This window comes from Lepidochelys kempii, chromosome 22 (assembly GCF_965140265.1).
Source record: "Lepidochelys kempii isolate rLepKem1 chromosome 22, rLepKem1.hap2, whole genome shotgun sequence".
NCBI lineage: Eukaryota > Metazoa > Chordata > Testudines > Cheloniidae > Lepidochelys > Lepidochelys kempii.
In genome coordinates, this window is record NC_133277.1 from 10,822,084 (window position 1) to 10,848,529 (window position 26,446).

Sequence of the window (26,446 nt, forward strand, 5' to 3'; positions counted from 1 at the left end):
GCATTGGCTTGTGTGAAACACTATGTGCTTGCTGCAGTGGCTGGCTCCAGTCAGTGTAACAGCCTGCTCCTTGCTAACAGAGCTACTACTCCTTTAACTCAAATAGCAGGGCACTGTTCTTTCAGTGCTGAAGGTCCATTGACAGGTAAAAGGATATGGTCCATGATAAGCATCTGCAGCATTAGGTGCTTAGTGCAGATCTCCAGCCTGATCCCACAACTCCTTGCACACTGAGTTCAATGGTAGTTGGAGGCCTGCAAGGGATGGGGGTCCTAATTTCCTGAAGGCATCACCAGCATTCACAATCCTTCATCATGAGCTAGTTTCACTTACTCACCCCATCGTGTTGAAATCATCATCAGGAGGCACGTAGTCTTCATCATCGCTGGTCAGCCCCAGTTCGTTCCCGTAACATTGGTGGACGAAGTGCCAGAGCTCCTTTGGACACAGGGGCTACGGGGGGAGGGCGGAAAGGATAACACCATACACCTTCCATCTAAGAATCCCAGACACTAACTAATTCATGTCGCTTAGCACTTACATAGCACTTCACACCTTCAGTGTGCCACCCTAACAATGACTGACTCATCCTCGTAACACCCACGCTTGACTCACCCAAGGTGTCCCAGCTGTGAATAGAACCAAGGACACCTGATAGTTATTCCTCTTCTCCAACCATGAGATAACACTCCGGCCCAGTGAATGCCAGAGCCCAGGAAAAGCCTGGCATAAACATGCTGGCATACAGGTCAGGCCTATGGGGGTCTCAGCCCGAGGGGAACTAGTGGAAGTTTCTGTCCATGACCTAAGGCAGGGAACTGTTGCTGGGTGTTCTAGTTTCCTGCAATGCTGCTCACCTCACTTTCTTTCTCTTTCTTTACCAATTTAAAGCCATTTCTTTCATTTTCACAGAAGGGCTAATTTCCTGCCTGGGGAGCTGAAGTGAGAGCTCAGTAATGTAGCTCGCCGTGGCATAGCATCTTCTCTCCCAGGGCCACAAGCTCGTGACAGTCTCTTCCTGGCAATGAACCCCAGTGATGCTGTGAACATACATATTGCCACATACAGAAACTGCCCCAGATTAGAGACCACCCTGATATAGTAGTCACACCATTACCATGCAAGCTTTTGCTGTCAGCTCAAGTTCTGGCCTAGATAGCTTTTGGTCACCTCCTTGATTTCCTATACAACAACCTCATGGCTCGTCAGATGCCTGGGAAAGAGGAGAGGAAGCACCAGGACGAGGATAGCCCTGGAGCAGCTTGGAGAGGGAGACCTGCCGACAAATCTCCCTGCATATCCCCATAGTGCTGTATAAATATCATCAACCATGGTAGTTCTGCTCCTTTAGGAAGCTCTTCTCTCCTTTATGTGTGTTTTTACCCTCCCACTGACACGATACAAAGGACCTCTGGGTTTTTTGACAAGTTTGTTTCTTTTTCTTTTCTTTTTTTTAATGGAGGCTGCCCACATTTTGCTGCTACAGAGAAAGCCATTAAACAAAACAAAACAAAAAAACCTCAAGTGGCTTTGAGGAGACAAAGATATTTTCCCCTGGGGCTTTAAATTGAGAAGACTAGCGTTACTGTGAAGAGATGGACTCGTGGCATTACTGTGAAAAGATCATACACGCTACTAGTTAGAAAGAGAAACAAAATTACAGGGAAGGTCAATCGTCAAAACCTAGCCCTTTGGGGATCAAGATCAGCTGATCAGAACGTGACTACATCTTCCAACTATGCAGAGAAGAGGCAGCAGAACTTGTGATGTAGAGGTTCTGGGGGACAATAAAGGGATGGTTTGTTTCCAACAGGAAATAAAATGACAGGCAAGAAGGATTTCTCACTAATTAAAAAAAATAAAAATCCCGTGAACTTTTCTGCAGTTGGTTGGTTTGAATTTTTCCCAGTTGTTGCTGTCTGTGACAAGGAAGGAAATCTTAATCAAGGTTCAATGATTTAACCATGTCACAGTAATCGTCAAAATGATGGCAAGGCTCAAATGGGAAACAGATTTACCAGGAGGCAATCTAGTTCCATTTCATCCTCTGCCCATCTGCAGTCTATTCAATTCATATGCTTTATCAAGGGCACCTGGCTGGGTTTCTTTCTTTTTTCTCCCTCCCTGCTACCAGCCTTGGGCCCTGAATTTGGGGAAAGAGCTTAAAGTATTTCCTGTCTTCACCGCTCCAAATCTCAGTTCCTGTTTGTTTCAAGCCTTGAACTAAGGACACAGACTTTCAATATGAATTTAAATAAGGCTGTTTCAATCACTATGTTACACTGGTGATACATTAAGGTATCGCAGAGAGAAGTTTATCCTGCTACATGCTAACACTGCCTTGTCCTGAAATCAAGGCCTGCTTTAGTTAACATTTCTAGCGTGTTGTGAGCTCACACTCCTATGGCATTGCTGAGCACACCTCCACGTGCTGATAGTCCTATCTGTTCCATCCTGGACTCTCACTCCTGCAATGAGGCTGGACATACTGGTACAGGATGGAATCTGCAAGTCAAACCAGATACATTCGGGACTCCAGCTGCTGCAGAATAGGTGGGATATACTGGCACTTTTTGGAACCATACTCTTCCAGTGTTACCCTATGCGTCTTGCATCTTTTCTACTGCTCCCACACACTCTGGGATGTCATAGACTCATGCTCTGTCTCTGTCCCATCCTTGACTCTCCCTCCTGCACTGTGTGCCTGCTATGCCCTTTGCCTGTGTGGTCAGAGATTTCTGCTACATGCAGGAACTACTTTTCTCTGGGCCAGTTAATTTTAAATGAGGGCCTTACGAAAACTATTGCTGGGCCACACACGTATTCATACACCAGCAGTGGTAAAAGAGGTGGGACACATTTTCAACAGAGGAGCTTTAATTTGTGTGCCGATATGCCTATGCATAAAAGTAATTCTGTGAGTAACAGGGGTAATTGCACTTGCACAATTACCTGATTTGCTTGCATAGATGTGCATTTACTATACGTACAGGTTCATGTATATGGATTAGTCACAAGCACTGTGGATTCCTGCATGGGTCTGAGCTGGGGCAGCACATTAAGCAAGCAGACTGCCCCAGCCAGGCAGCAGGGAGCTCTGCTACACGCACACAGGAAAGTCTCCGTACCTTTTCGAGGAGAGCATTCTGCCAGAGTCTGAACATCATCATGTACGTCCTATCTCGGGCACCGAAAGAAGTGAAAAAGTGCTGAAAGGGCAGAGACAGAGAGAAAAAGTGAATGCCAGCAAAAAACAGAGGAACCCGATTTCAGCCTTCGTGAGCAGAACACATGGAGAATTAATGAGCTTATTGAAAGCAGAACTGTTCAACTACTGAGCAAAGGGGGGATCTGAGCGTCACTTACCCAAGGGAGCATGTTTGAGGACATAAGTAGCCATTAACTCAATAACCTACACTGTGAGTCAAAAATTCATGTGCGAGGGGTTTGTAAGGTAAATAGCATTATCCCCATTTTAGAGATGGGAAGTCTGAGGCTCAGAGAGGGGAAATGATTTGCCCAACTGGCAGGGATTAGTGATTTCCCAGTCCCTTTCCCTAATGCCATCCTTGCATAACCCTTTCCCCACACAACAATCCATTCGCTGTCCCTAGATCAGCCAGCCTTATCTCAGGGTCTGGATGCTGTCCCTACATTACCCTCATGTCCCCAAAGCTACACTTAGCAGTATGCAGTGTGTATATTGCATCTCTGCGTCTACCCAAGGCCAACATCAGCGCTGACCCCACGTTAGGTATTTATACCACCCCGGCACCAGACTAGCTTAGCACGCACCTTGTGCAGATTGGCCAGAAGTGGAGGGTTCTGGGACATACCTTTTCAGTGTCAGTGCAAACTTGGATGGCGTTAGGAATGAGCCGTGCAGTTTTTTCCTTGGTCATGGAGCAGATATCCTTCAAACGGACTGTCAGCTATGGTCAGGGCCATAGCACAAGAGAAAAGGGACGCGAGAAAGAGAAAGGGGATAAAGAGGTGAGTTAACGAAGAAGTCACAGCATGCCCAGAATGCTTTTGAGATGGGCAAGAAAATCCTGACAGCCCTGAAAATCACAACCCTGATGGAGAAGTAAGAGGGTCTTTACCAGTGTTTCCCAGCGGAAGATGTTGCTGTAGAAGCAGATCCAGTTTTCGGAGAGGTAGAGTCGACCCTGCAGGAGAATGTCTCTTTGAAGCGCACATGAGTAATCTGTGGATAGGCACCAGAAGATAAGCAGGAAGCAGGAGCACTGGCATATTGCTTGAGCTGGCAGGCCAGACAGAACCACAACTATGCCAAAACAAGTCAAAGAGCTGAGCCAGGAAAAATGCCTGTATTTTCCTTTCCACTGTTCGGTGCCATTAGACATAGCTCTGCCCGCCTGAACCATCCCCAACAGCTCTTCTCCCTCCTCAGCATTTGCACCTTCCAGACAGTAACGGGTGGTTCCCAGATCATCACGCACGCACAGTACGAGTGAACGGATGCAGTGCGACGGGCAGTAGTCAAATCGCTGCAGCACGGTGGCTTAACTGGGAGTGGGAGAAACGGGCAACACCGTGTGAAGGGGCAGCACAGAGCAGGTGTGAAGGAGGGGTTACAGGGAGAAGGTGGAGCAGTGCAACTGCTAAGGTGGGTAACCCAAAATAAACAAGAAAAAGGCCCACGTGACAACTCTGGACCTTCCTCCTGACACACATATGGGGAACGTGGAGCTGGATGGGAACTTGGCACAGCTGGACCTCTTCGGTGGCTTAAACTTTACCCATCTGTGCTGAGGCCTTTGCTTTAACCCTCCTTTCCCCCACCCCTCCACACACTACTCCTTGCCTGCTTATACTCAGCCCTTTCTTCTCCCCTTCCCTCAGATACTCTCCCCTCCATCAGACAAGGATCGTTGTGGTAGGTAACATGAGTTAGCAGCTGCAAACCAGCTCTCAGGCTAACCCCTCACCTGACTCACCAAGTGGGAAGGGGACTTTTCTCCAGGCTCTCGAAGCCATTAGGAGCCAGATCCTCAGGCAGAGCCAATCAGTGTTGCTTTAGTGAAGCCAGCAGCAAAAGGGCCGTTTGCACCAGCTGAGGATCGGGCCCTACATATACGGGAGGCAGGCAACGGGCTTGTTCACTATACTTATGGCTGCATGCAGAGTACGGACACTGCACATTCCACTAGTGTAGGTGTGAACAGCTGTGTGGAGGGTGAGGCACTGTTTAGGTGGGTGGAGTACAGGGGAATCAGCCTCACCTGTGCCAGAGCCTTTCACTGCTGGGTGGAGCTCCGCACGGCAGCGCGGGACGCAGCTGCCCTTTCACTCACTGCGGCGTGGAGCTCTGCACGGCAGCGTGGACGCAGCTGCCCTTTCACTCACTGTGGCGTGGAGCTCCACACGGCAGCGTGGACGCAGCCGGCCTTTCACTGCGGCATGGAGCTACGCACGGCAGCGTGGATGCAGCCAGCCTTTCACTGCAGCGTGGAGCTAACCACACCCTACACACAACCGCAAGTGTAGACAAGGCTTCAGGGTGACCTCTTTCTAGAGGAAAGAGACTCATGCACCTGTCCCTGAGCTTCCTCCCGAAACGTCCGCCCACAGCCTAGCAGGGCACAGTGCAGAAGGGCAGGGAGGAGCCCAGCCAGCCTTACCTACTATGAGGCGCTCAGTGTCAGGAAGCTGTTTGAAGAGTTTCCTAAAGTCTTCATTACGCTGTTTATACGTCGGACTCAACACCTGCAAATAACAGAGTGACCATTAGAGAGGGACTGGGAGTGGCGGGGAGAGAAAGACAAGGACATCAGGGCATGGGGTGCAAGGAGGAGATTCAATGAGTTTATAAAAGCAGGAGATTTTATCCCAGTGACACATCGAGGGGAAGATTGGGGGCTTAGTTTAGTAAGTGTGCAGAAGGCAGGAATAAAGGAGGAAGAGACCCTGACTTGTCAGAGAAGTGGGAGCAGCAAGCAGAAGGGCTATGCCATGGTCTGCTCGACGGCAGCGTGGAACAGCACAGCAGTGACAGCTGCAGGGAAGCTCTCATGGACTGCAGACTTTCCCAGCACCAGGTGCTAGAGGAGCTCTGGAGGTGGTGCATCCCACCAGCTATTCCAGAAGACAGCAATGCAGGGAGTGGTATAGGAACCCGAGTGTCAGGTGCTGCAGAGAATGAGGTAGAAACACTGGCACTGGGAGCTCATGGATGCTGAAGTCTGGAGCTCTCCCTGCCGACTGGTGTGGTGCCAGCACTCCCGTGGGAGACAGGAGAGGCTGCATGTGGGGACTTTACGCTGGCCCAAATGAAGACAATCAATGGAAGTTTTGCCACTGGCTGCAGCAAGACCATGAGCTGGCTCCTCTCCTGTGTTTACTAAATTTTAGTATGAATCCATCTCGGGAGCGGTAATCTTGGCCAAATGCAGCCTCCTTGGCCAATGCTGACTTCTGAGAATGGCTGAACCTTCCCCGCCGGCAGAGCCTTCTGAGAGCTATGAATGGAAGCAGGCAGAAATGCCAATGTAGCACATCTCTCCTCTAATCCAGAATGCTCCCTTCTCCTGAAGTACAGCCCCGTCTGTCTAATCCCTTCCCACCCCTATTCTTGCAGGGCAACACGTTCCCTGAGTCAGAAAGACAGGTGAATGAGGGTAGAACGCAGGGAATTCAGAAGTCGCCTTCTACTAGAGGAAGGGGAGGGAGAGGACACCAGGGAGATTACTTGCCATGTGTAATACAAAAGTATTAGCACAGGAAGAAGTGAAGAAAAAAAAATCATGCAAAAATCAGCCCCTCTCATTCCCCTGAGAACTGTCTCACTAAGAATTTAGCTGCTTCTCCTTTGCACCCCCCTTCGAGTTTGATTAATAAGCCATTAATAGCTCTTTGCGTCATCTAGGTCCTTCAGAGACAGTCTGTGGACCCAAAGATAGGTACTTCATTACCATGTCACAGTCTTGCACTGGACACAGAAATTTGCAGGTGTGTGAATTGGGAATTTACTCACCAATATGCCAATCTGAGCATCCAAATGTGGGCTCAGGGCTAGAGGTGGGCCCAGAGGAGGAGTTCCAGCCTGGAGCCAAATTTCTCCAAAGCTCATGGTGGGGTGAGCTAGGAGAAGGGGTGCAATCAGAACTGAGGTTTTGGTTCAGCCCATTAGAGAGATTGAGTTGAGCAGTAAACTTTGGATCTGGATCAGAACCTTCCCCTGCAGTTGGGGACATTCCGATCCCCAGTTTGGGCTTGGGATTCTCCATGAGGGCTTCCATATTTAAAAACTGGACTCTCCAGAGTCTTCTGTTTGGCAGTGGGATCTAAGTGGCAAAGAGAGGAGGCACCAGAACTTCTGTGACACTGATAAATGAAGACACTCACGGCTGGAATTTCTTCTGATCCTGGGCTGTCATATTCTTGGGGTGAACTGTTCAGCCCCCCCAGGTACCACAGCAACTCCTCGTTCTCTTGACCCAGCATGGGGCCCCAGAGCGCACCACACTCCAGCAAGCAATCCATGACACCCCCTCGATACCTTCGACCTCTCCGCCACCCTCCCCTTCTCCGGCTCACACTGCCACTTGCACTGGTTCAGATTCAAAGTCAATGAATGAAGACACAGCAGCAGCCTGCTTCTCTCCTCCTCACATTCAGATCTTCTGCCCTAGCAGTCTCTGCAGCTCCAGAGAAGAATCACTCTCCAAGAGACTTTGAAAAAGTGGCTCATAAGGGGAACTCATTGGTCAGCACTATTCGCGCTCTTGTGGCTTCTCTCTCACTGGTCACCACTCGGGAGTATCCTTTAAAGGAGCACTACAAAAGTGCCTTCAGCTGGAAGAGTCCAAGCGGGGCTGCAAGGGGGCAGCAGTGCCTTACAGACACGGCTGCTCAGGACAAGCAGACACTTACATAGTCCAGCTCTCCAGGACCCCACAGTGTTAGCAGTAAATCACAGATCTAGCCTCAAATTCCGAGGCTGCTCAGGACACCAGTATGCAGCTCACCAACACAGCCTGCTGATCAGAGAAGCAGTAACTTATTTCTTCAGCGCCTGCCTCAGGCTCTCCTCTCCCATCTCCTTTCTGCTCTGAAAGGCAGCTTTGGTCTTTGTTAATTTTTCTCATGGACAGCGCGGGTGGGGAGATACTGAAATGATTTGCACATGCTTTAAGTTACTGGATCTGGATAACTCTGTCGGCCAATGCCCTGCAGTAACCCAGGCTCAGCCCTGCCTCCAACAGATGTTTCCTGTAATGGAAAGTTGTTGGACAGAGCTTGCGTTGAGGGGGAGGGGAAGGGAGGAGGAGAGCACAGCTATGATGAAATCAGCAACATGAGGGGAGACTGGACTGGTCTGGAGCTCTATAACCCCAAGATGCCTTTGAAAAACTTGAGTTCCTCCTTTTATTCAGGTTTCAGAGTAGCAGCCGTGTTAGTCTGTATTCGCAAAAAGAAAAGGAGTACTTGTGGCACCTTAGAGACTCATGAAGTGAGCTGCAGCTCACGAAAGCTTATGCTCAAATAAATTTGCTAGTCTCTAAGGTGCCACAAGTACTCCTTTCCTTTTATTCAGTAACCAGGTCCACGTTTGCAAGGTAGGGTGAGGATTGCCTTCAAGCTCCGGCAGCTGGACTCGCTGAGAGTTTCAGGGGAGATTGGTTTAAACTTCTGCAATCCACAGTGGCTGCCCCCCTCACTACCCCATCCCCCTTAAAGTGCAGAAATGCTCAAAGGAGGACATGCACAGGAAGACTTTGGTAATATGGCACAGCTCCTGTTCAGAATGCAGGGTCACTGATGATGATGATGATTCTGTGGGAGCTGGGCCAGAGTGTATCCAGTAAAAGACTCAAAGAACTGTGCACAAGTACATCTACAAAACCTCAGCTCTGGCTAAGCCAGAGGAACCAGAATAGGGCTTAATCCCAGGCACAGGGACTGTGACTCACTGATGCGAAAGAGAGATTCCTGGGGAAGCAGGCAAGCAGCTTGCATTTGGTTCAGTAATCTCTCTCACCCCAGACACTCAAAAGTGGAATGGCTGAAGTTAGACTGGACACAGATGTGTGTCTCTCAGCAACGCCAGGAGCGAAGCAATATGCCCCATCTGCCAACAACAACAGTGGAGGGTGACTTCTACAAACCAACACTACTATATTCAACAGTGACAGCTTGCTCTGTGATGGGGGTCTAGTGCTGCAGACAACTGCAATGTAAGGGCTTTGGTCACGGTCATGAATGGAGCTGGTTGAGAAACTACTTCCAAAATCACCTGCAGGGGCAACTGATGTTTCTCTTCTCTTTGCACATCCACCTACCTCCTCTGCAAAGAAGCACATACTGATAGCAAGAGCCAGGCAGAGTTGATGATGGTAAACATTAACTCTACCACAAACACAGGGAGCTGGGACAGAATGACACCATGGGGGGGGGGGGTGGAGGTGGGGGCAAGGACAGATAAGATGTTAGGGTAAAGGGTGGATTTCACATGGAGAAACATCCTTGGCTTTGGCTGTTCAAACACAGACACAAATCCTCTGGCAGGAAACCCAAAGCAATTGATGTGGGAGGGAGAGGACAGGGAGGCTTGGCAAAGGATGGTCTGGGACTGTACAACATAGAAAACTAAAGGAGAGCGGGAGAGACATTGAGAGGGAGCGGAGAAGAATCCTCTGCTCAGAGCTGCACCAAGGATGGACTTGGTCCTCGATGTTTCACGAAGGATGTACACAGGTTTTGGGATTGAAATGGATACCTATGACAAAAGCAGGCCAAATTCTTTGCTGGCACAAGAGGGCAAAACTGTTGTTGCCCCCATTAATACTAGCAAGGAACTTGGCCAAATACTCTGCAAAATTTGTTCCAATGTCTTTGATTTGCCAGTGTTTGCAGCCTCTTTTCGGCTTTCCCCATATATTCTAACCGAAGGAGTCTCCTGCCAGGAGTGTACAGCCGTTTTTAAAGAGAATGGCAGGAATGCTGAGCAATTTTCAAGTAATTATTGGGGAATTTTGGTGTCAAGTAAATTTTGAATTCCCAATCACTAGATTAGGAAATGCCTGATTTCTAGGCCAGATTAACAAAAGGAGTGCTTTGCTGGTGTGGCAATACCAGTATATTACACCAGCAAAGCGATCCTAGTGTGGACACAGTTTATATGGGCATTACAGCTTTTGCCAGTACAGTTTATTTCTACCCTCCCTCCCCCTCCCGAGCAAAACAAACTATCAGCAAAAGCATAGTTTTGCTGGTATAATTGTGTCTACATTAGGGGCTTTGGCCTGCACAGCTACACTGGTCAGAGATCACACTTCTTCACACCCAAATAACATAGGTGTGCCAGCAAACACTTGTAGAGTAAACCTGGCCTTTGTGCTAAGATCCTCCAATCAGAGAACAGAACATATCACAAGGACATACATGCCCAATCAAAACTAACTGATGCAGCTCAAAGTTTGAATATTGAAAACTTGTAACGAATTGCTGATGAACTAGATAGAGACCAAGAATTATTTGCAGAAATTACCCAGTGAATCATTTAAAACAATGGGTTTCAGAGTAGCAGCCGTGTTAGTCTGTATCTGCAAAAAGAACAGGAGTACTTGTGGCACCTTACAGACTAACAAATTTATTTGAGCATAAGCTTTCGAGAGCTACAGCTCACTTCATCGGATGCATGCAGTGGAAAATACAGTGGGGAGACTTTATATACACAGAGAACATGAAACAATGGATGTTACCACACACACTGTAACGAGAGTGATCAGGTAAGGTGAACTATTACAGGTGAGCTGGTAATAGGTCACCTTACCTGATCACTCTCGTTACAGTGTGTGTGGTAACACCCATTGTTTCATGTTCTCTGTGTATATAAAATCTCCCCACTGTATTTTCCACTGCATGCATCCGATGAAGTGAGCTGTAGCTCTCGAAAGCTTATGCTCAAATAAATTTGTTAGTCTCTAAGGTGCCACAAGTACTCCTGTTCTTTGTTTAAAACAATGGCAACATTTGAGAAAAATCTCAAGTTGGCTGCAGACAATTCACAAGCAAAAGAGAACTGGTGTTTATCAAACAAACTGCTTACTCATCTGTACTACTGGGGCCTTGTGCAGTGCGTCCCTCCATACTGTGTCATTGTCTGATTCTGAGTCAGTAGCTCAGGCTGACACGCAATGGTGAAGCAGTTTCAGACATCACTTCCCTTTCTCCCAAAGGTATACACAGCTTATCTCCTTCAGTTTTCTTTTTGGTTGGTGTTTTGGGGTGTGTGTGTGAAGATCTTTTACTCTGAGAGCTTGAATCTCTCTCTCGTATAGTAAAAAAAGGGGGGGGGGGAGGGTGTCTCTCTGTTTCAATCTCTCCTCCATTTAACTTCTTTCACTACCTTTCTTTTTCATCTTTCCAGTGGACCTTATGCCTCTCCTACTTTTTACTCTCAGTTTGAGTACACCATGGCTCTGATTCTCCACTATCTTGCATCTTGTGCCATCATTCACCCCTGTGCAAAGGGAGTGTAAAAAACGACCATTCTGTTTGCGTGGGGGGGGGGGTCCACCTATTTTGCTTAGGTGCAAACAGCAATACATTGTATTGACAAATCAGGCCCTGTTGCTGCAGCTGACACGAGTTTGCTTGTATTATTGCACACAGTACTGCCGCGAGGCATATGTCACACCAAAGCTACTGTAGATGAAACTACAGCACTTGACTGAATGCTGTATTTTAATCAGTCCTTCCCAGCAAGCAGTATACTGCCTTTGTTAGAGAGTTTGGTCTTCCATCTTGAATGTATTTGTAATTTGAACAGGGTCTGGATGATGATTTTGTAGAGAGCGAGAGAAAAGTACGTGCTTATCACAATCCCATCTCTGGTCTTCCGGTGTTTTGTGATGACAGGGTAGCACACGCTGCTTTGAGTGAGATGGTACTAGAAGCTGAATGTTCAATTGTGTGTGTGGATCAACAGAGGTAATAGCCCGAACTCTCCTCTGGAGCCACTGTTGGGAAAGTTCATTTGTGTGTGCGTGCAGCGTTTGTGTGGACAACTGTAAACAATGCAGAGTTTCTGGTGGCGCTTCATCCCACTCATTATAGTCTGTGGTTAGAGCTGCGCCCCAGACTTTGCTCTCAAAGAGAAATGGATTGAATCATGCTGCTGTGCTGTCAGAGCCTTTCAGCACGTTTCTTACAGGAAGTTTAAATAATTCTAGAGGCATTTCAATGATGTAGGCAGAAAGCAGTGAATTCTTGTGAATGATTTTTGTAACCAGGGTGGAACTCCCTGATGCCCTTATCATGAAGCCAATGTGCATAGCGGGTTTAGAGTGAGCTATAAGGAAAAGAAGAGGTGGAGGAACTGAGGCAGAGAAACAGAGAAGGAGAATATTCAATGCAAACACACACCAGGAGAGAGAGAAAGCAAGCTGCAGGGGGTGAACTCTACAGGGAGATATGAGAGTGGGGGTAGGGCTGGCCCAGGGAGCTGATTAGTCGATAGAAAGCCCCTTGGATGCACCTGGGTCTTGCAGGTCCCTGGAGCCAGCTCTGTTTGCTCTATCTTGTCAAGGACATCTCTTTACTCTTGCTAATTCTCTCTCACCAGTGACTGGGAAGGAATATTTGGCAGTACTGCATCCACTCCCGGCGGTTTGGCCTCCATCTGCACAGAGATCGCAGGAGGTGATTTACAGAAGCTGCACTTGCTACATACAGCAGCTGGAAATGCTGGAGAAGCCCGACACTCTGGCACCAGAGAGCCAAGAACCCTGAGGTCATACCCCTATTTAGGGACAGTCAAGAGAGGAGGGTCACCAGAGTGATTTATAGCGGAGCAGGCAGAAGACAAGAATGGAAGGCTGGGCTGTCTACATGTCTCCATAGAGTCCTCCTTGGCTCTGACCTTGGATGTGGAACCTGAGGAATATAAACTGAATCCTCCATGCTCTGACAGGGAACAGGGCCTGTCGTCCCAAGTGGGGAAAGAAAGAAAGAAAGGAAAGAAGTGATTGTTTATGGAAAGAAGTGAAATGTTTCCAGAATACACATATAGACTTTTCAAAACATTTACTGGTTGGGGGATTCCTGCTAGTGGCTAAGAGCGTTCCAGCTTCCCACACAGCTAGCTCTGTGCCAGAGACAGGCCCAAGCCCAAACTGTGGATATGAAAACTCACAAACTTTGGGGAAGATTGGATTGGTTCTGCAACCTGATTTCATGGCTTAGGCCCTCTCTCTAGAACGGGCTGGACCAGAACACCACATCCAAACACTCCAAATCCTGGAAAAGCTTGACTCTGGATTTGAAATTTGTTGTTCATGCCCATTTTTACTCTTGTAGGTGTTAGCACCTTGGCTTTCCCTTTCAGCTCCATGATTTCCCTGCACTGGGCCTCACACTAGCCCATACTTCCCTAATCTCAGCTCCTTTACTGAGCCTCAGAAACCCTCTCCCAGCGTTGCTCACTCTCACCATTTTATTGCAAGTCTCAAAATATTTGGTATTTCTCTTACAGATCCAACTCCTGAAGTCATGTTACTACATGACAATCCCAGCTCTCATTTTAAAATAAAATAAGATTCTAGCCCTCGAGGCTGTGGGGAAAAGCTTGAAAACAAAATCCCTGATGTCTCAAAAACCAGGAGGCAAAGAAAAAGAACCCAACATTTATTATAGTTCAAATCCCATGATCTCTTAGCCAATCTCATGATTTTGGGAGCCTGACTCATGGTTTCTGAACACTTGGGATTGGGCCATATTGCCCTGGGCCTGGTTTCTTCCTACTGCTAAGAAATAGCTGTTCCACGGGAGGGATGGTGTCTTGACACCCCATGAACAGCTAGCTGCATTCTCCAGGAGAAGGGGATTGGAAGAATTATTCCACACAGCAGAACGGCCAAACACACCCTATTTTAGAAAAAGCAGTGAAGCAATTTCGTACATCTACCACAATGCCCATAACACAGCCCTCTTCCCCGTACGTAATAGCAGCATGAGTTGATAAGCTATTGGGTCCCACTGCCGGTAAACTCACACAAGGGAGTGATTTCAACCCATAACCAAATATCAGGGATGTGTGGGTTTGTTATGAGGAGGAGAAGTGAGGGACAGAATTGTATCCATTTGCCTGGACATGAGGTTCCTTCTAAGCTGCCAACATATAGCAATACTGTTTAAGGGGGGGATTTTACTAGTGATATTTCTACACTGGCAGAGTGTTTTTGCCAGTATAGCTTATCGCTCAGGAATCCGATACAAGCTATACTAGCAAAAACACTTTTTTGCCAGTCTAAATTGCATTTACACTGGGAGGGTTTGTAGCTAGAGCTATACTGGCAAACCTTTTCTAGGGTGAAGCGGGCCTGAGAAAACTCCGTCACCTTAAGAGTCACTGGACAGGAGGAGATGACATACCAGACCCCTTCTCTCAACAACAACAAGAGACCTGTGCTAATGCAGACAGACAACTCTCTTAGTAAACAGAGCTAGGTGGCGACTCACTGCTGATCTCAGTCACTGCATGCCCGCACCTCACTGTCTCAAAACAGATGAGCAGACACAGAGCACTTAAGCCCAGAAGAGGGACACTCAGAGTGCAGCCTGAGGGCTAAATGTTGACTGCAGAGGTCTGCATGTGCTTAGTAATGGACTTCTAATCAATCAGGCTAATAATCCTGACAAGCCAGGACCCAAGTCTGCTGCTCCTCACCAATGGCTCTGGAAATGCCTTGGGCAGCTTTCCCTTTTCACGGCTGTTGAACTCAACCAGCCAGCCAATAAATCCATGCTCCTCAACCTAGGAGATATGAGCACAGGTGCAGGGCTGCATGTGTTCACTCTGGATCAGAAATGGGTCTATATGATTCAGCTGCAGCCCACATTCTCACTGCAGGTGTGCGATGCGGCTTTCTAAAGCCGGGAAGCTCTTTGGAACAGAGCACTGGCTCGTGAGTTCAGACTCGGTCAGGAGATCTGTTAGCCCCTTTATGACCAGGGTTGCTGGAAGCTGTAGTCTCCAGAGAAAGCAGTTGACTAAGTGTCACAAGACTGGCTACTGGATATTATATAGAGGATTGCTGGTGGCTCAGCCCTGGGGAGATGAGAGAACTCTCACCATGGGTACCAGGCTGGAGGCATAGGAGATATCTAAGAAAGGTCACCGAAGGAGAACGGCATGTCCTCTCCCCCGCCCTGCTTGCTGAAAGCTGGAAGGGCCTCTGTTGGCTATTGAGAGTTCCCTGTGGAAATCTCCTTCAAGTACTTAGCTGGCCCTGAGGAAAGGGACCTGAATTGGTACTGTATTTTAACTCTCAGACTGGGCACCTGCCAGTCAGCCTCCACCCCTGATTTACAGGACATAGAAGGAAAAGGGCTAGGACAGATGGAAGGTCTTTCACTATTGGGGAAGAAGGGCCTACTCTTCTATTGGTTCTGTACTTCGAACTTCACAAACTATAAATTCTCCCCCCGCCCCAGTTGATATGGTCCTGATGCAAATCTCACATGCATCTCTTGGAAAGCATGGGTGGCACCAGAGAACACACTAGGAGGCAGAGGAAGGGTGAGTTCTAAAGCAAATATTCACAGCTGGAAGTTGCTGTAGTCTTGGAAGAAGAAAAGACAAAATGGAACGTGGGAGGGAGCAACTTCTATCGGAGAAGCAGGGACAGGTCAAAGTGGTGTTAAGGGGAGGGGAGATAACATAGCAGGCCACACAGAAACAAGAAAACCAGTTAAAAGCAGCAGGAATAGGGCTGGTGCCTCCACAGCCAAAGCCAGTGTATTAATACAAAGCTGATGGGCAGGAGCGCTTCAGGGAAGAGCTACACTCCTAGGGTGCATGAGGCTCCATAAGTGAGGGTGAGAGTGAGTCTGCGTGCAGTGTAGGTGTACCTGTGTTTCACATGTACAGGTTTAAAGACACGCCCTAGAGCTGACTAAACTGCAAGACTACACCAAAGGCGAGCTCTCTAGGCGCCCCCTGGAGACGGACTCTAATTTATGGATCTGTCCCCGGAGGTGGGGGAAGGGAAAGCGTCTGGTTATCCCAGTGCTGGTGATCCTGGCAAGACATGTGGGAGGGACTGGCCCAACACAATGCAAAGCAGTAGCAAATTACTGACAACTGCTACGCTATCACTAGCATTGATTCCTTTCCTGGAGCTCAGGTGGCCCATCCCCGTTTCCACATTGCTGCTTTCATCTGGCCACAACGGCTTTGTGGACTAAAACAAAAAAAGAAAAAACCACGCAGAACGCAGCCAGTGCTTACTCTCCGGATGTGCTGTCTCTCATGCTGAAAATACATGGAGGAAAAACAAGAGAACAGAAAGATAAGATAGAGCGGACACAAAACCACAAGAGAACCATAGAAGCAGATCACACCAAAGCATCATGCAGCAGGGAATGGCTCCCAGCAGTCACAAAATCAAGCAGCTCTTGTATAAAACACAATGCCATCTTCAGCTATGGTTACTGACTTCTTTACATGCTTCTTTATGCCACTTCTCCATGCTCCTTCTGTCTGTGCTCTGTGTTTCTGAGTACCCCCACCTTTCTGTGCATGTCAGTCTGCTCTCCATACTTCTGATCACCTCTCTGCCGTTTCCTCCTGTCTGCAATCCACGTTTCCTCCAACCCAGTTTGTCTTTCTCTACATTTCTGACCACTTGCTAACACCATCTGTCTACACTGCTTCCATTTGCCTCCAAAGCCAGATGTTCTCCTGTCCTTGCTTCTGTCCCTCTCCTTGCCTGTCTGTGCATACTGGATCCACACTAGCTCCCACTGGAGTCAAAGAGACTTTGGTCATTGACTTCAATAGAAAGAGGTCTATTGTTTTCTGCCCATGCTGCCATCTTCACCCCGTCTATCCTTATTAAACACTTTCCCCTCCTAACGAGGTCTGACTTTGTCTACACTCTACCTCTCATGAGGAAAATTCCTGTTTCAAACCAAAACTCATTTCAGAACTGAACTAGTCAGCAAAGAGATTTGATTTTAGAGATATGGAAGATTTAAAAATAAATAAATAATGGTGACTACTGGAAGTGGTGGCCAGGCAGATGTGCAAAGTGAGTGAGTGAGTGAAGGAAGGACAGTGTCTGGAAAAATGTGGTGTCTTTCTAGCTGTGCTATGAGAGAAGAGCAAATTCCTGCCTCAGCCACTTAGACTCCCAGAGCAGACAGGCAGCACGTACTGGAGGGTGGGAGCTGTGGATGAAGGATACTTTGGTGCAACATGATAAAACGTCTCTCTGTGATTTCCATGATTCAGCGCTCACAAAAAATGCAAGTGCTCTCCGATTGTGATGTGTACACAGCTCAACAGATAGTGGTATCGGTCAGACATGGGATCCATATCTAGGGTATCTCCTTGCTACAACCTCTCTGGGGTCTAGGCTCCCAGGTTAAGAGGGATTTAATGCTTTGCTTTCTCCAGCAGTCAGGTTCCCATGTGTGCTGGCTCCAAATTCATCTTACTCTAGAGTAGGTGATCATGGACGTTAGAGGTCTGTATCAGAGCCTCACAGATTGGCTGGAGGGATCCCACAATTCTCCTAGCACCCAGCAGAGGTAGGTCCAGAATTAGGCCAGAGGATAAGATGACTTTTGAGATACCCTGGGAGGGGAGAGGGAAGGAGAAACGAGAAATCCTAGTATGCTCGCTCACCTCTAGATATTTTTGGCTTTACTCACAGGTTTGTTTTTTGTTTGTTTGTTTGTTTTTTAAACTTTACTCTGCCTTGCCAAGAGCCTATACAGAAGTTGGTCATAGTTCTCTGATACCTGTTGGGAATTCTGTAGCCAGGAGAGCCTGAACCTTGGGAAGCATGAAGCCAAATAAGCCTGGACTAATCACTGCTAGGTTAGCATGTAGTCTACATCAGTTATGACTGGGGAACTCTTAATGAAGGAGCTTATGGGTCCAGTTCAACAAAGCATAGACTCCACATGTTAAATCCATCCTTCTTCAAAAAACCACTTAAGCATGTGCTTAACTTTAAGCATGTGTCCCAAGTTAAGCACATGTTTTAAGTGCTTTACTGAACAGGTATTGACTGCTGAATAGAGGGCATATGTCCAGATATTTAGAGGTATTTAGGTACTAACTCCCATTGATTTCAGTTGCCTAAATGCTTTTAAAAATCTAGGCCATACCCCATACCCTAGAAAAACCCAAGGTCAGTCTCAATGAAGAGCCACAACTTTTGAGAGTCTGGACTGTGGAGAACCAGTAGAAACTGCCCTTCCCCAGAAAAGCTGATGATGCAACGGTGGTTCTGCACTGCCACTGTCTTCCTAGCTAAGACCAAGGACACAGCAAACTCAGTTAGATAGACTGAGATATAAGATATTGAGTGTTACACTGACTTCTGTTAGTAACGCTCTAAGACATATCACTGGGATCTCCTGCCCAGTGATTCACTCCTGCCAAAAACTGCTTTGAACACTCCTGAAACTATGTACTTTTAGCAAATGTGCTGCCCGTAAAAAGGGCCATAGACCCAACTCTAGAGTTCCTGGGCCAGATTTTTAAAAGTGCTCAGCTCCCAATAGCTGCTGCTGTCTGTTATGGGAGTAGCTGGTTGCTGAGCACTCCACTTAGGTGTCTAAAGGGGAGCTGAGCTCCTTTGAAAATCTGGCTCTGAAGTCTCTTTATCTAAAGAAAAGTTATAGTAAACAAAGCATCCCAGCCATGTGCTTTCCCCATGATGTGCAGAGACCACCTTGGGGTCTGAGGGGAGTTCAATCTCCATGTTTTATTCAGTCCTTGGCCTCTCTGCTGAGCTTCCAACAGAGCCCCACTTTAGTGACAATTACTGAGGACTTCTTTCTGATGGGGCAGCCACCTGTTCCAGGAGACTCACCAAACTAGGGCAGCTGAGCATCTGCCACATAAGTCACAGCTTTCAGTGGTACTGACCTGGGATAGTGACCTAGAAGGGAAAGGCTCCATTCCCCATGATCAGTCCCTGGAATATGCCAGGCCCTTCTAAAACCGTGCACTTTTCCCTCCCAATAGTCACAAAAAAATGCTCTCACTTTCCACCTAGGCCCAATTTCAGGAAAAGTCGTATGTGTAGTAATTGCTGGACAGCCACTGTTCTTCCGATGTGGTTTTAAATGAAAGATGCTAATTTAACACCTCATCTGCATAGCCACTGTGCGGCTGGTATCTACTATCAGACCATGGGGGAGGATGGCGTTCATCTGTGAAAACCAAGCTGCCGCTATTTGCTTGTGGAAAACCTGAAAACTGACAGCGTTGTGCGTCCGAACGCTGCCACTCATGATCTCAAAGGGGGAAAAAAAAAAAATCAGATCAAGGCAGAAATGAAAGACGGTTTATGTTCCTGCAAGCTCTGTGGGCAGGTGATTCCCCTCCCGCCCTCACACCCACTCCAAAAGGCGTGAACATTTTCATATATTTGTAGCTCTGTTTGGTGCTATATAAAGCCAAACTCTATTCTATTCCAAGGAGATCCAATGAGAGACAGGATCCGGAGATCCTGACTCTGTACGTGCAGCAGGAAGCCAGTGACTGAGAGACCACATCATCTGCTCCCATTCTTGGAGGCTCCTCTCTCTGATATCCCTCCCTTAAGAAGCCAATCCCCTCTTGCCAGCTCTGAACCATTCCCCACCCCGCCTTTTCTGAAATGATCAACATGCCCCAGTGCCATTGCAAAGCCCCTTTTAACCCAGCCCGCCTTCCCCACCACCCCCACATGTACCAAGGGACAAGAGAAACTGGAGTACTTACATTATACCAACTCTGGCTTTTCTGTAAGGACAAAATAAAAGAGAAGTATTAGTTATTGCAAAGATCTTAGTATGAGAGAGAGAGAGACAGAGAGACTAGAACCCATCTGGTATGTACAGTATAACTATTCAACAGAAAGTGGGAATAAAGACAAAAGACTTTGGTGGGTTTCAGAGCAGAGTCTAACATGTTTATTCCCAGTTATCTGACTTAAAGAACAAACCCAGAAGTATGAGATTACAGCAGGAGGCAATTCATGCTCTCTCTCCCTCACTCACTCTCTCACGCACACTTTGTAATCATTTCTGCAGAACAGCAGCACCCATTAGCAACATTAGAGCTAATGATCACCAATCATTTTTATTACAAGCTCCATTTTCCCACAGGCCTGCTGGCTAGCTGATAAAAATGCCAGCATGTTCTGAGACCCCTTCCAAATAAACACTTGAAGAACTACCAGGGTGAGCTAGGAACTTGATTTCACTTCAGTCAGTCGCAGAAGGCATCAGACAGACCCTTCAAAAGATTTGGATGCGGAAAGCAGCATGTGAAACAAAGAGAGTGAGAGAGAAACAAAGAGAGTGAGAGAGAGAACACTACAGTAATAGAAGTGCTCAGTAGTGCTGGGGAAAACTGATGGCACTTTTTTCCATGCAACTGAGTATGAAGAGTTTCTCTGCCCCTTTGCCTGTGATTTTGCACCCTGTCATTGAGACATTTTGCACTGTTTTGGGAGGCTGGGCCGTTTGTCACATTTGAACGCGTGGAAAAGCCAGTTCAGCTGGAAAAGTCACGCTCGCCATTTTTCAGGGGGAGGTGAGAGCTGTTGGATTGCAAGGGGAGGGAGAGAAATATGCTCTGCATTCCGGCATGGTGCCCCTAGTAATACTGCTATTGCTTAGGTGGCACTTGCCCTACTCTTGAGACATGCCTGGAAGTATGATTATCCCCATTTTATAGATGTGGAAATGAGACATAGGGGGCAGTCTGGTCTCGGGGACTACGAAAGGAGCTTGGATTCAGAGCCCTGGACTCTATTGTAATCCTCTCTTTGAGCCAGACTTGCTCCCTGACCGTGGGCAAGTCACTTCACTTCTCCAGGCTCCAGTGTTCCCACCTGTAACAGCAGGCAATTATATTTATTATCTACCTCCAGGACACTGGGAAGCATAATGCTACCGTGGACTCAATCCGCAAACTCTCCTTCATGCAAGTAGATCTTACTCAAATGAGCAGTCCTGCTGACTGTGCTGGGGCTAACGATTTACAGGGTTGAGCCTGTTTGTAAATGTAAAGTATTACTAAGGCCAGACAGTACCACAGAACTTGGTGGGGGGTGGTGGTGTGTGCTGGCTTCCAGCACTGGGCACTATTGACTAGACCACGCTGCCTCTCTACACCTCCACACACCCTGATCACTTCACGTTGTTTGCAAAAATGCTACATTTCTACTCATGTGATGACAAGCTATTTTTAAAAATCTTTTTGCAACAAATACTTGGTCTATGTCTAGGTATTGGGAACAGGATTTTGCTACCTCCACTTAGCTTAGAAATGCTGCTATGCTATCCACACCATATGGATTTCAGGGCCATTTTGAGTTCACATTGCTCAGACCAAGTAGCACTAAATGTCATCTGTCCATATCTGCCCCAGGCCAGGCAAGAACAGGCATGCATCAAATGAACATCGTATTAATTTCACATTCTACAATATACGCTCATTTTATAGGCAGGGTGTTGTGTACATAACTCTTAACCTGGAACTGGCAATGAGACCTGAATGAAATGATCAGGCCTGAATACTCCTAAATTTTGAAATCAGAAGATCAGCTTTTGAGTAAGGCTTCCCAGAATCCTTTGCATCAGCTCCTGAGTGAGTTGAAAAAGGCGTCCAGGGAGACCCAGGTTGTTCCAGTGGAAAACCAGAGACAGGGATAGCAGAAGACTCACAACCCACCCCAGAAAACTGCTCAACTCCCACTCCTTCCCCCATCCCTCCACCTTGCTGCACAGGTGCAGAACTTCACAAGCACTCAGACTTCATTCATGGAGCCAACCCTACTCAAAGGCCACGTGCATCCTTGGATATTTTTGATCCACAGCAAAAACACCATAAGAATATGCAATCTGTGGCCCTCACCCTCATGGAGCAGAGTTACTGAAAAACATAAAGCGTCCATTTCTGGGCTGTCCCACAAATCTGGGCAAGGAAAAGTGAATCACAGTGTGGACAGGTCTTCAAGACACAGAAACAACCAACAGCTTGTGGAGGGGGATAATTCTTACTGGCTACATCCTTCTGACCCATCCCCTTTCCAAGGCTGGTCTTACCCGCTGCTTTTTCTCCCGAAGGGAGTCCTCATCCAAAGGAGCAAGGAGAAACAAGAAGAAACCACTCTTGTCCACAAAAGGCACAGAGACCAGGGCATCGTGTGGCTCAATTCTCGCTAATGATAGAGTTTGTCTATCCACCCATCCATCCATAACTCATCATCATGGCATCTGGGTACCTGAGATGGAGAGGTTCTCATGCAGATTTCTTTACCCTACCTTACAACCCTCTGGGTACCGCAAAGGACAGGAGTGCCTGAAAAGTAACCCCCCACACACACACAATCAAACCAAAAGTAACAGGAAAATGTGGACTTTGCTTCCACTGAGGCTACTGAAATGAGCTTGCATGTGCCGTAGACTAAGAGCACTGTAACAGAGATTTCACTCCCCTCTGCTGCAGCAATTGTAGCAGACTTAGTTGCATAGAGAACTCTGGATTAAGGTGGTGTCATTTTTTCTCTAGGTGAATTTCCCTCCAGACCTGAATCCTCTCTGGCTTTCTCCTGCATAATTATAACCCATGTTATAGTTTCTACAGGAAACTCAGTAGCTGGGCACATGCTCTTGTTTCTGCATTTATTCAACAGATCCACTGCCTATTATATTTCCTTTAACCTTTTTCAGATTGTAAATTCATCCTATTATGTTTATTCCTATATTAGGGGTTCATTTTCTAGGGACTCTGTTTTACTTCTGCCAAGGTTTGGTTTGATGCATGGGAATATTTTTAGGGTAAGCGGGAACTTTAGAAGCAGCAATAAGATCTTGCAGAAATGACCTGAACCTACATCAGGTTTCCCTAAACTTCTTCCTGAGCCTCCAGTATCCTGCCATTAGTCTGCTCTCAGAGCTCCTATGGAAGAACTCCAAGAGGGGAGAGAGATTAGAGAGAGCACAAACTGAAGGGAAATGGATTATGGGGTGTAGGAGCCCAGGAGAGAGAGAGAGAATAGGAGGTATGTATGGTGGAAGCACATGTTACAGGAAGCTGAAGGAGGAAGACTATTGTGGCTTCGGGAACGTCGACAGACTTCTCCTCCTGTGCACCAGAATAACAAGCGTCAGAGAAACCTCACAATTTGACAGGTTTCAGAGTAGCAGCAATGTTAGTCTGTATCCACAAAAAGAAAAGGAGGACTTGTGGCACCTTAGAGACTAACACATTTATTTGAGCATAAGCTTTCGTGAGCTACAGCTCACTTCATCGGATGCATTCAGTGGATGCATTCTCACAATTTGAAATAACCCAGGACATTTATATAAGATGAAGATTCCTGCTCACAGCCTTAGGAGCCTAAGCTTAAAACTGGCTCCTGGCTTCATCTCCAAAGCGGGTTGTGCACTGATTTCTTTACAAGGTGGGAAGGAGTCGGGATCAAGGAAAGAGTCCAGAAGAATCAGCAGGTGGTTTAAAAAAGAAAGAAACAAGTTCTTACTTTGATCAGGTTAAGTCTGTCATACTGGAAAAAGAAATTGTCACAATTAGAACTGAAAGGAGAAAAGGAAATAAATAATATCTATCATAAACGGTGGAAATAATCACACACACGACTGAGGAGAGCTTCCACTGACCCACACGACACAGTGCTACATAGGCACAGAGGGGCAGATGCCGGGGTATCACAGCACACAGTTACTCATCTTCGGCAGCCAGATAACACTTCTCATGGCACCTTGATGAGGGAGGGGACGGGGCTCTTTAACAAGTCTTTTCTTTATATCCTGCTACATCTCTCCAAGTGCTTGCTCGGATTAGCAACCATACCGTGTGTAATGGCAGCTCTGCTTAGGGAGATTAAAGGGAATACTCTGGGTAGGAGGCAACAGATCATTCATTTTCTGCATGAATTTCAGATTGTTGGCAAGTACAACAGGGGTGGTCCTACTCCCCATGGAGTCAATGGAGGTCTTGCCATTGATTTTAATGGGAGCAGGATCATACTTTGCTCTTCTATAGTGCTGCTGCCAGAGGACTCCAAAGCACTTCATATATTGTAAATAATTCAGCTCCACAACACCTTCCAGGAGGCATGGAAGCACCATGATCCACATTTTACAACTGGAGAAACTGAGGCACGGAGAGGTGAAATGACCTGCCTAAGGTTACAAAATGAGTTAGTGGCAGAGCTGGGACTAAAACCCTGAAGATTTGACTCCCAGTCTAACCACTAGGTACCTTTCCCTTTTAACACTACCCAGTTACCAACTACTGAATTTCCATTACCAGGCTGAAGCTTCAGAGACTAAGGGTATGTGAGATTCCCAGCTCAGAAGACATACTCATTGGAGACAGACACTAAACACAGAATGTAGCTACAACAGCATGAGCAGTATGGTTCATGTGGGGAGAGGGGGCTAGCTGCCCCAACTACGTGCCTGCCAAAAACCCTAGACACATCCTCAGGTCAGCTAGCCCACCCCTCAGCTTTTGCTGTCCCACAGCTATACTCTGTTTTGAATGCACTAGCTCGATGAGAGCTAGCGTGAGCGTCTCCATAAGCAGGGGGTCACACCCCCATCTCCCAGTGCAGACATACGCTGTATCTCAAGCACCTGTTTGTTTTAACCAGTGGTTCTCCAGAGGGCTCAAAAGGCTATGTCGTACATGGAAAGTTATGGAATCGGCTCCAACATGCCACCCAGGTCCACGATAGCTCGAACCTAATGACCTTCAGGACACATTGTAAAGCTCTTCCTTCCTATAAAACCTAATAAATAAATAAATAATATTTTTTGGTATTACTGTAACACCTAGGAGCTGTCGTCATGGACCAGGACCCCATGGTGCAAGGCACTGTACAAACTATATTGACAATATAGATCTATTTTACCCTTACCATTCAGACTCAGCACTAGGGGGTGAGTGGGATTAACGGACTCTGAGTGGGGTCACCCCTTTTTATAGGGAAGAGGAAAAAATTTTTTTAAAAAACCTGTTTATGCTTTAACAGCAAAGCAATAGCTTCTATCCCATGCGTAGTGAATATACCGGCTGGCTGGCAATCTAAGGCTGAGGTGGAGCAAAGTGTTTGCTTGCTGTACTGGTGGACTGTCTGAGTTTCACCTGTTAGCAGTGGATGGGGAAGAAAAGAAACTTCCTGAAAAGCATTATTAAAGGCTTATTCAAATGTTTCAAAATGACAAGTGAAGTGGCTCCCTCTGATGGCGGAACTGTGTCATGACAACTAACAGGAAACGGAAACATTTCTCCAGTACTGTACAACAGTTAGCAACTGTATAAACACAGAGTCAAATTCATGGGCTCAAGCCGGTTCCCCACCCTTACCAATCTGATCTGCTTTGCATAGGAAAGTGGCATATTTTTCTGCTTGCAAAAGAAAAAGCTGAAATAAAACAATAAGAGGTTGAGAGATGAAATATGAATTTCTTCATCCTGCATGTCTCTGTGTTCCCATACATTGCTGTCTTTCACGATCCCAGCCCTGGACAGACACATCCTCATCTGAGCTGAGAGAGGAATTCAGTCCACTACTTTCATTAGCCCTGGGCTTCCCCTCCCCATTAACCCTGATCCACAACCAAACTCTCCTGAGGTCAGAAGGGGTTTCACGCTTCGTAATCAACTCCACCGACTCCACCTCAGCACAGCTAGCTTGTAAAGGCAGAGATGGACACAAACTGCATGAGGTACTGGGACATGCCTGTCTGTCCACTGGGGAATGTGCTCAGAACTCCTTTGTACCACCTATTCACCATCCACATTTCAGAACTCATCTCAGGTTTATTGCACTGTTGTTCTCTCTAATATCGTTTAGAATATTTTGTTCTCATGAAAGCCAGAGTCAGACAGGAAGTGGATTAAGCGGACACCTTGGTGAGTGTTTTGCACATACATCTATGCCAATGCACCTCCACCCTGACCTGCCATTCCAGTGGAGAACTTACACAGTACTCTCCCAATGCACCTCCACCCTGACCTGCCATTCCAGTGGAGAACTTACACAGTACTCTCCCAATGCACCTCCACCCTGACCTGCCATTCCAGTGGTGGCCAATGCTCCCCTTTCAGACATATCCCAGCACCACCTATCCCACTCAGACAGTTCTGCTAACGCTCCTCCCTTTGCAGACCCAGCAGAGCTCTCTGCTATTCTGTCTGGGGTTCCCCACAGGATTCTTTTCAATCCACCTCAATCCTGATTTGCAGCAACATGTTACACAGGCAACATCTCCTGAGCCTAGACCAACAATAATGCAAGGCTGAGCCAAATTTTCTGATGTGAACCAATGGGGGACTAAGATAGGACCATCGGTTTCAATGTCCACTGGGAACTAGCCCAGCATTTGAAGCCAAGGTCTCCCCTGGGGAAAGACCAGAATTTTGGGACAGAAAGAC

The 26,446-nt window shown here is 47.1% G+C and overlaps 1 protein-coding gene across 17 annotated transcripts in view; it reads right to left on the reverse strand.

Annotated features, from left to right (window-relative positions):
• The window catches only part of GRAMD1B (GRAM domain containing 1B), a 333,007-nt gene that overhangs the window by 54,790 nt on the left and 251,771 nt on the right, over positions 1-26,446 (reverse strand). For 13 of the 17 annotated variants that reach the window (XR_012155938.1, XR_012155937.1, XR_012155939.1 and 10 more), the window contains 7 exons: positions 19,754-19,774; positions 16,259-16,282; positions 5,646-5,730; positions 4,104-4,207; positions 3,837-3,932; positions 3,129-3,209; positions 338-453 (listed from right to left, as the gene is read on the reverse strand). Coding sequence is in view for 14 of the 17 variants with exons in the window: in XM_073321018.1 (XP_073177119.1) it covers positions 338-453; positions 3,129-3,209; positions 3,837-3,932; positions 4,104-4,207; positions 5,646-5,730; positions 16,259-16,282; positions 19,754-19,774 (527 nt within the window). In the remaining 3 variants the exon portion in view is untranslated. Of the gene's footprint in view, positions 1-337; positions 454-3,128; positions 3,210-3,836; positions 3,933-4,103; positions 4,208-5,645; positions 5,731-7,368; positions 8,450-16,258; positions 16,283-19,753; positions 19,775-23,525; positions 23,550-26,446 lie in introns of those variants that run through there. The other 4 variants (XM_073321019.1, XM_073321020.1, XM_073321031.1 and 1 more) reach the window with 4 other exon arrangements.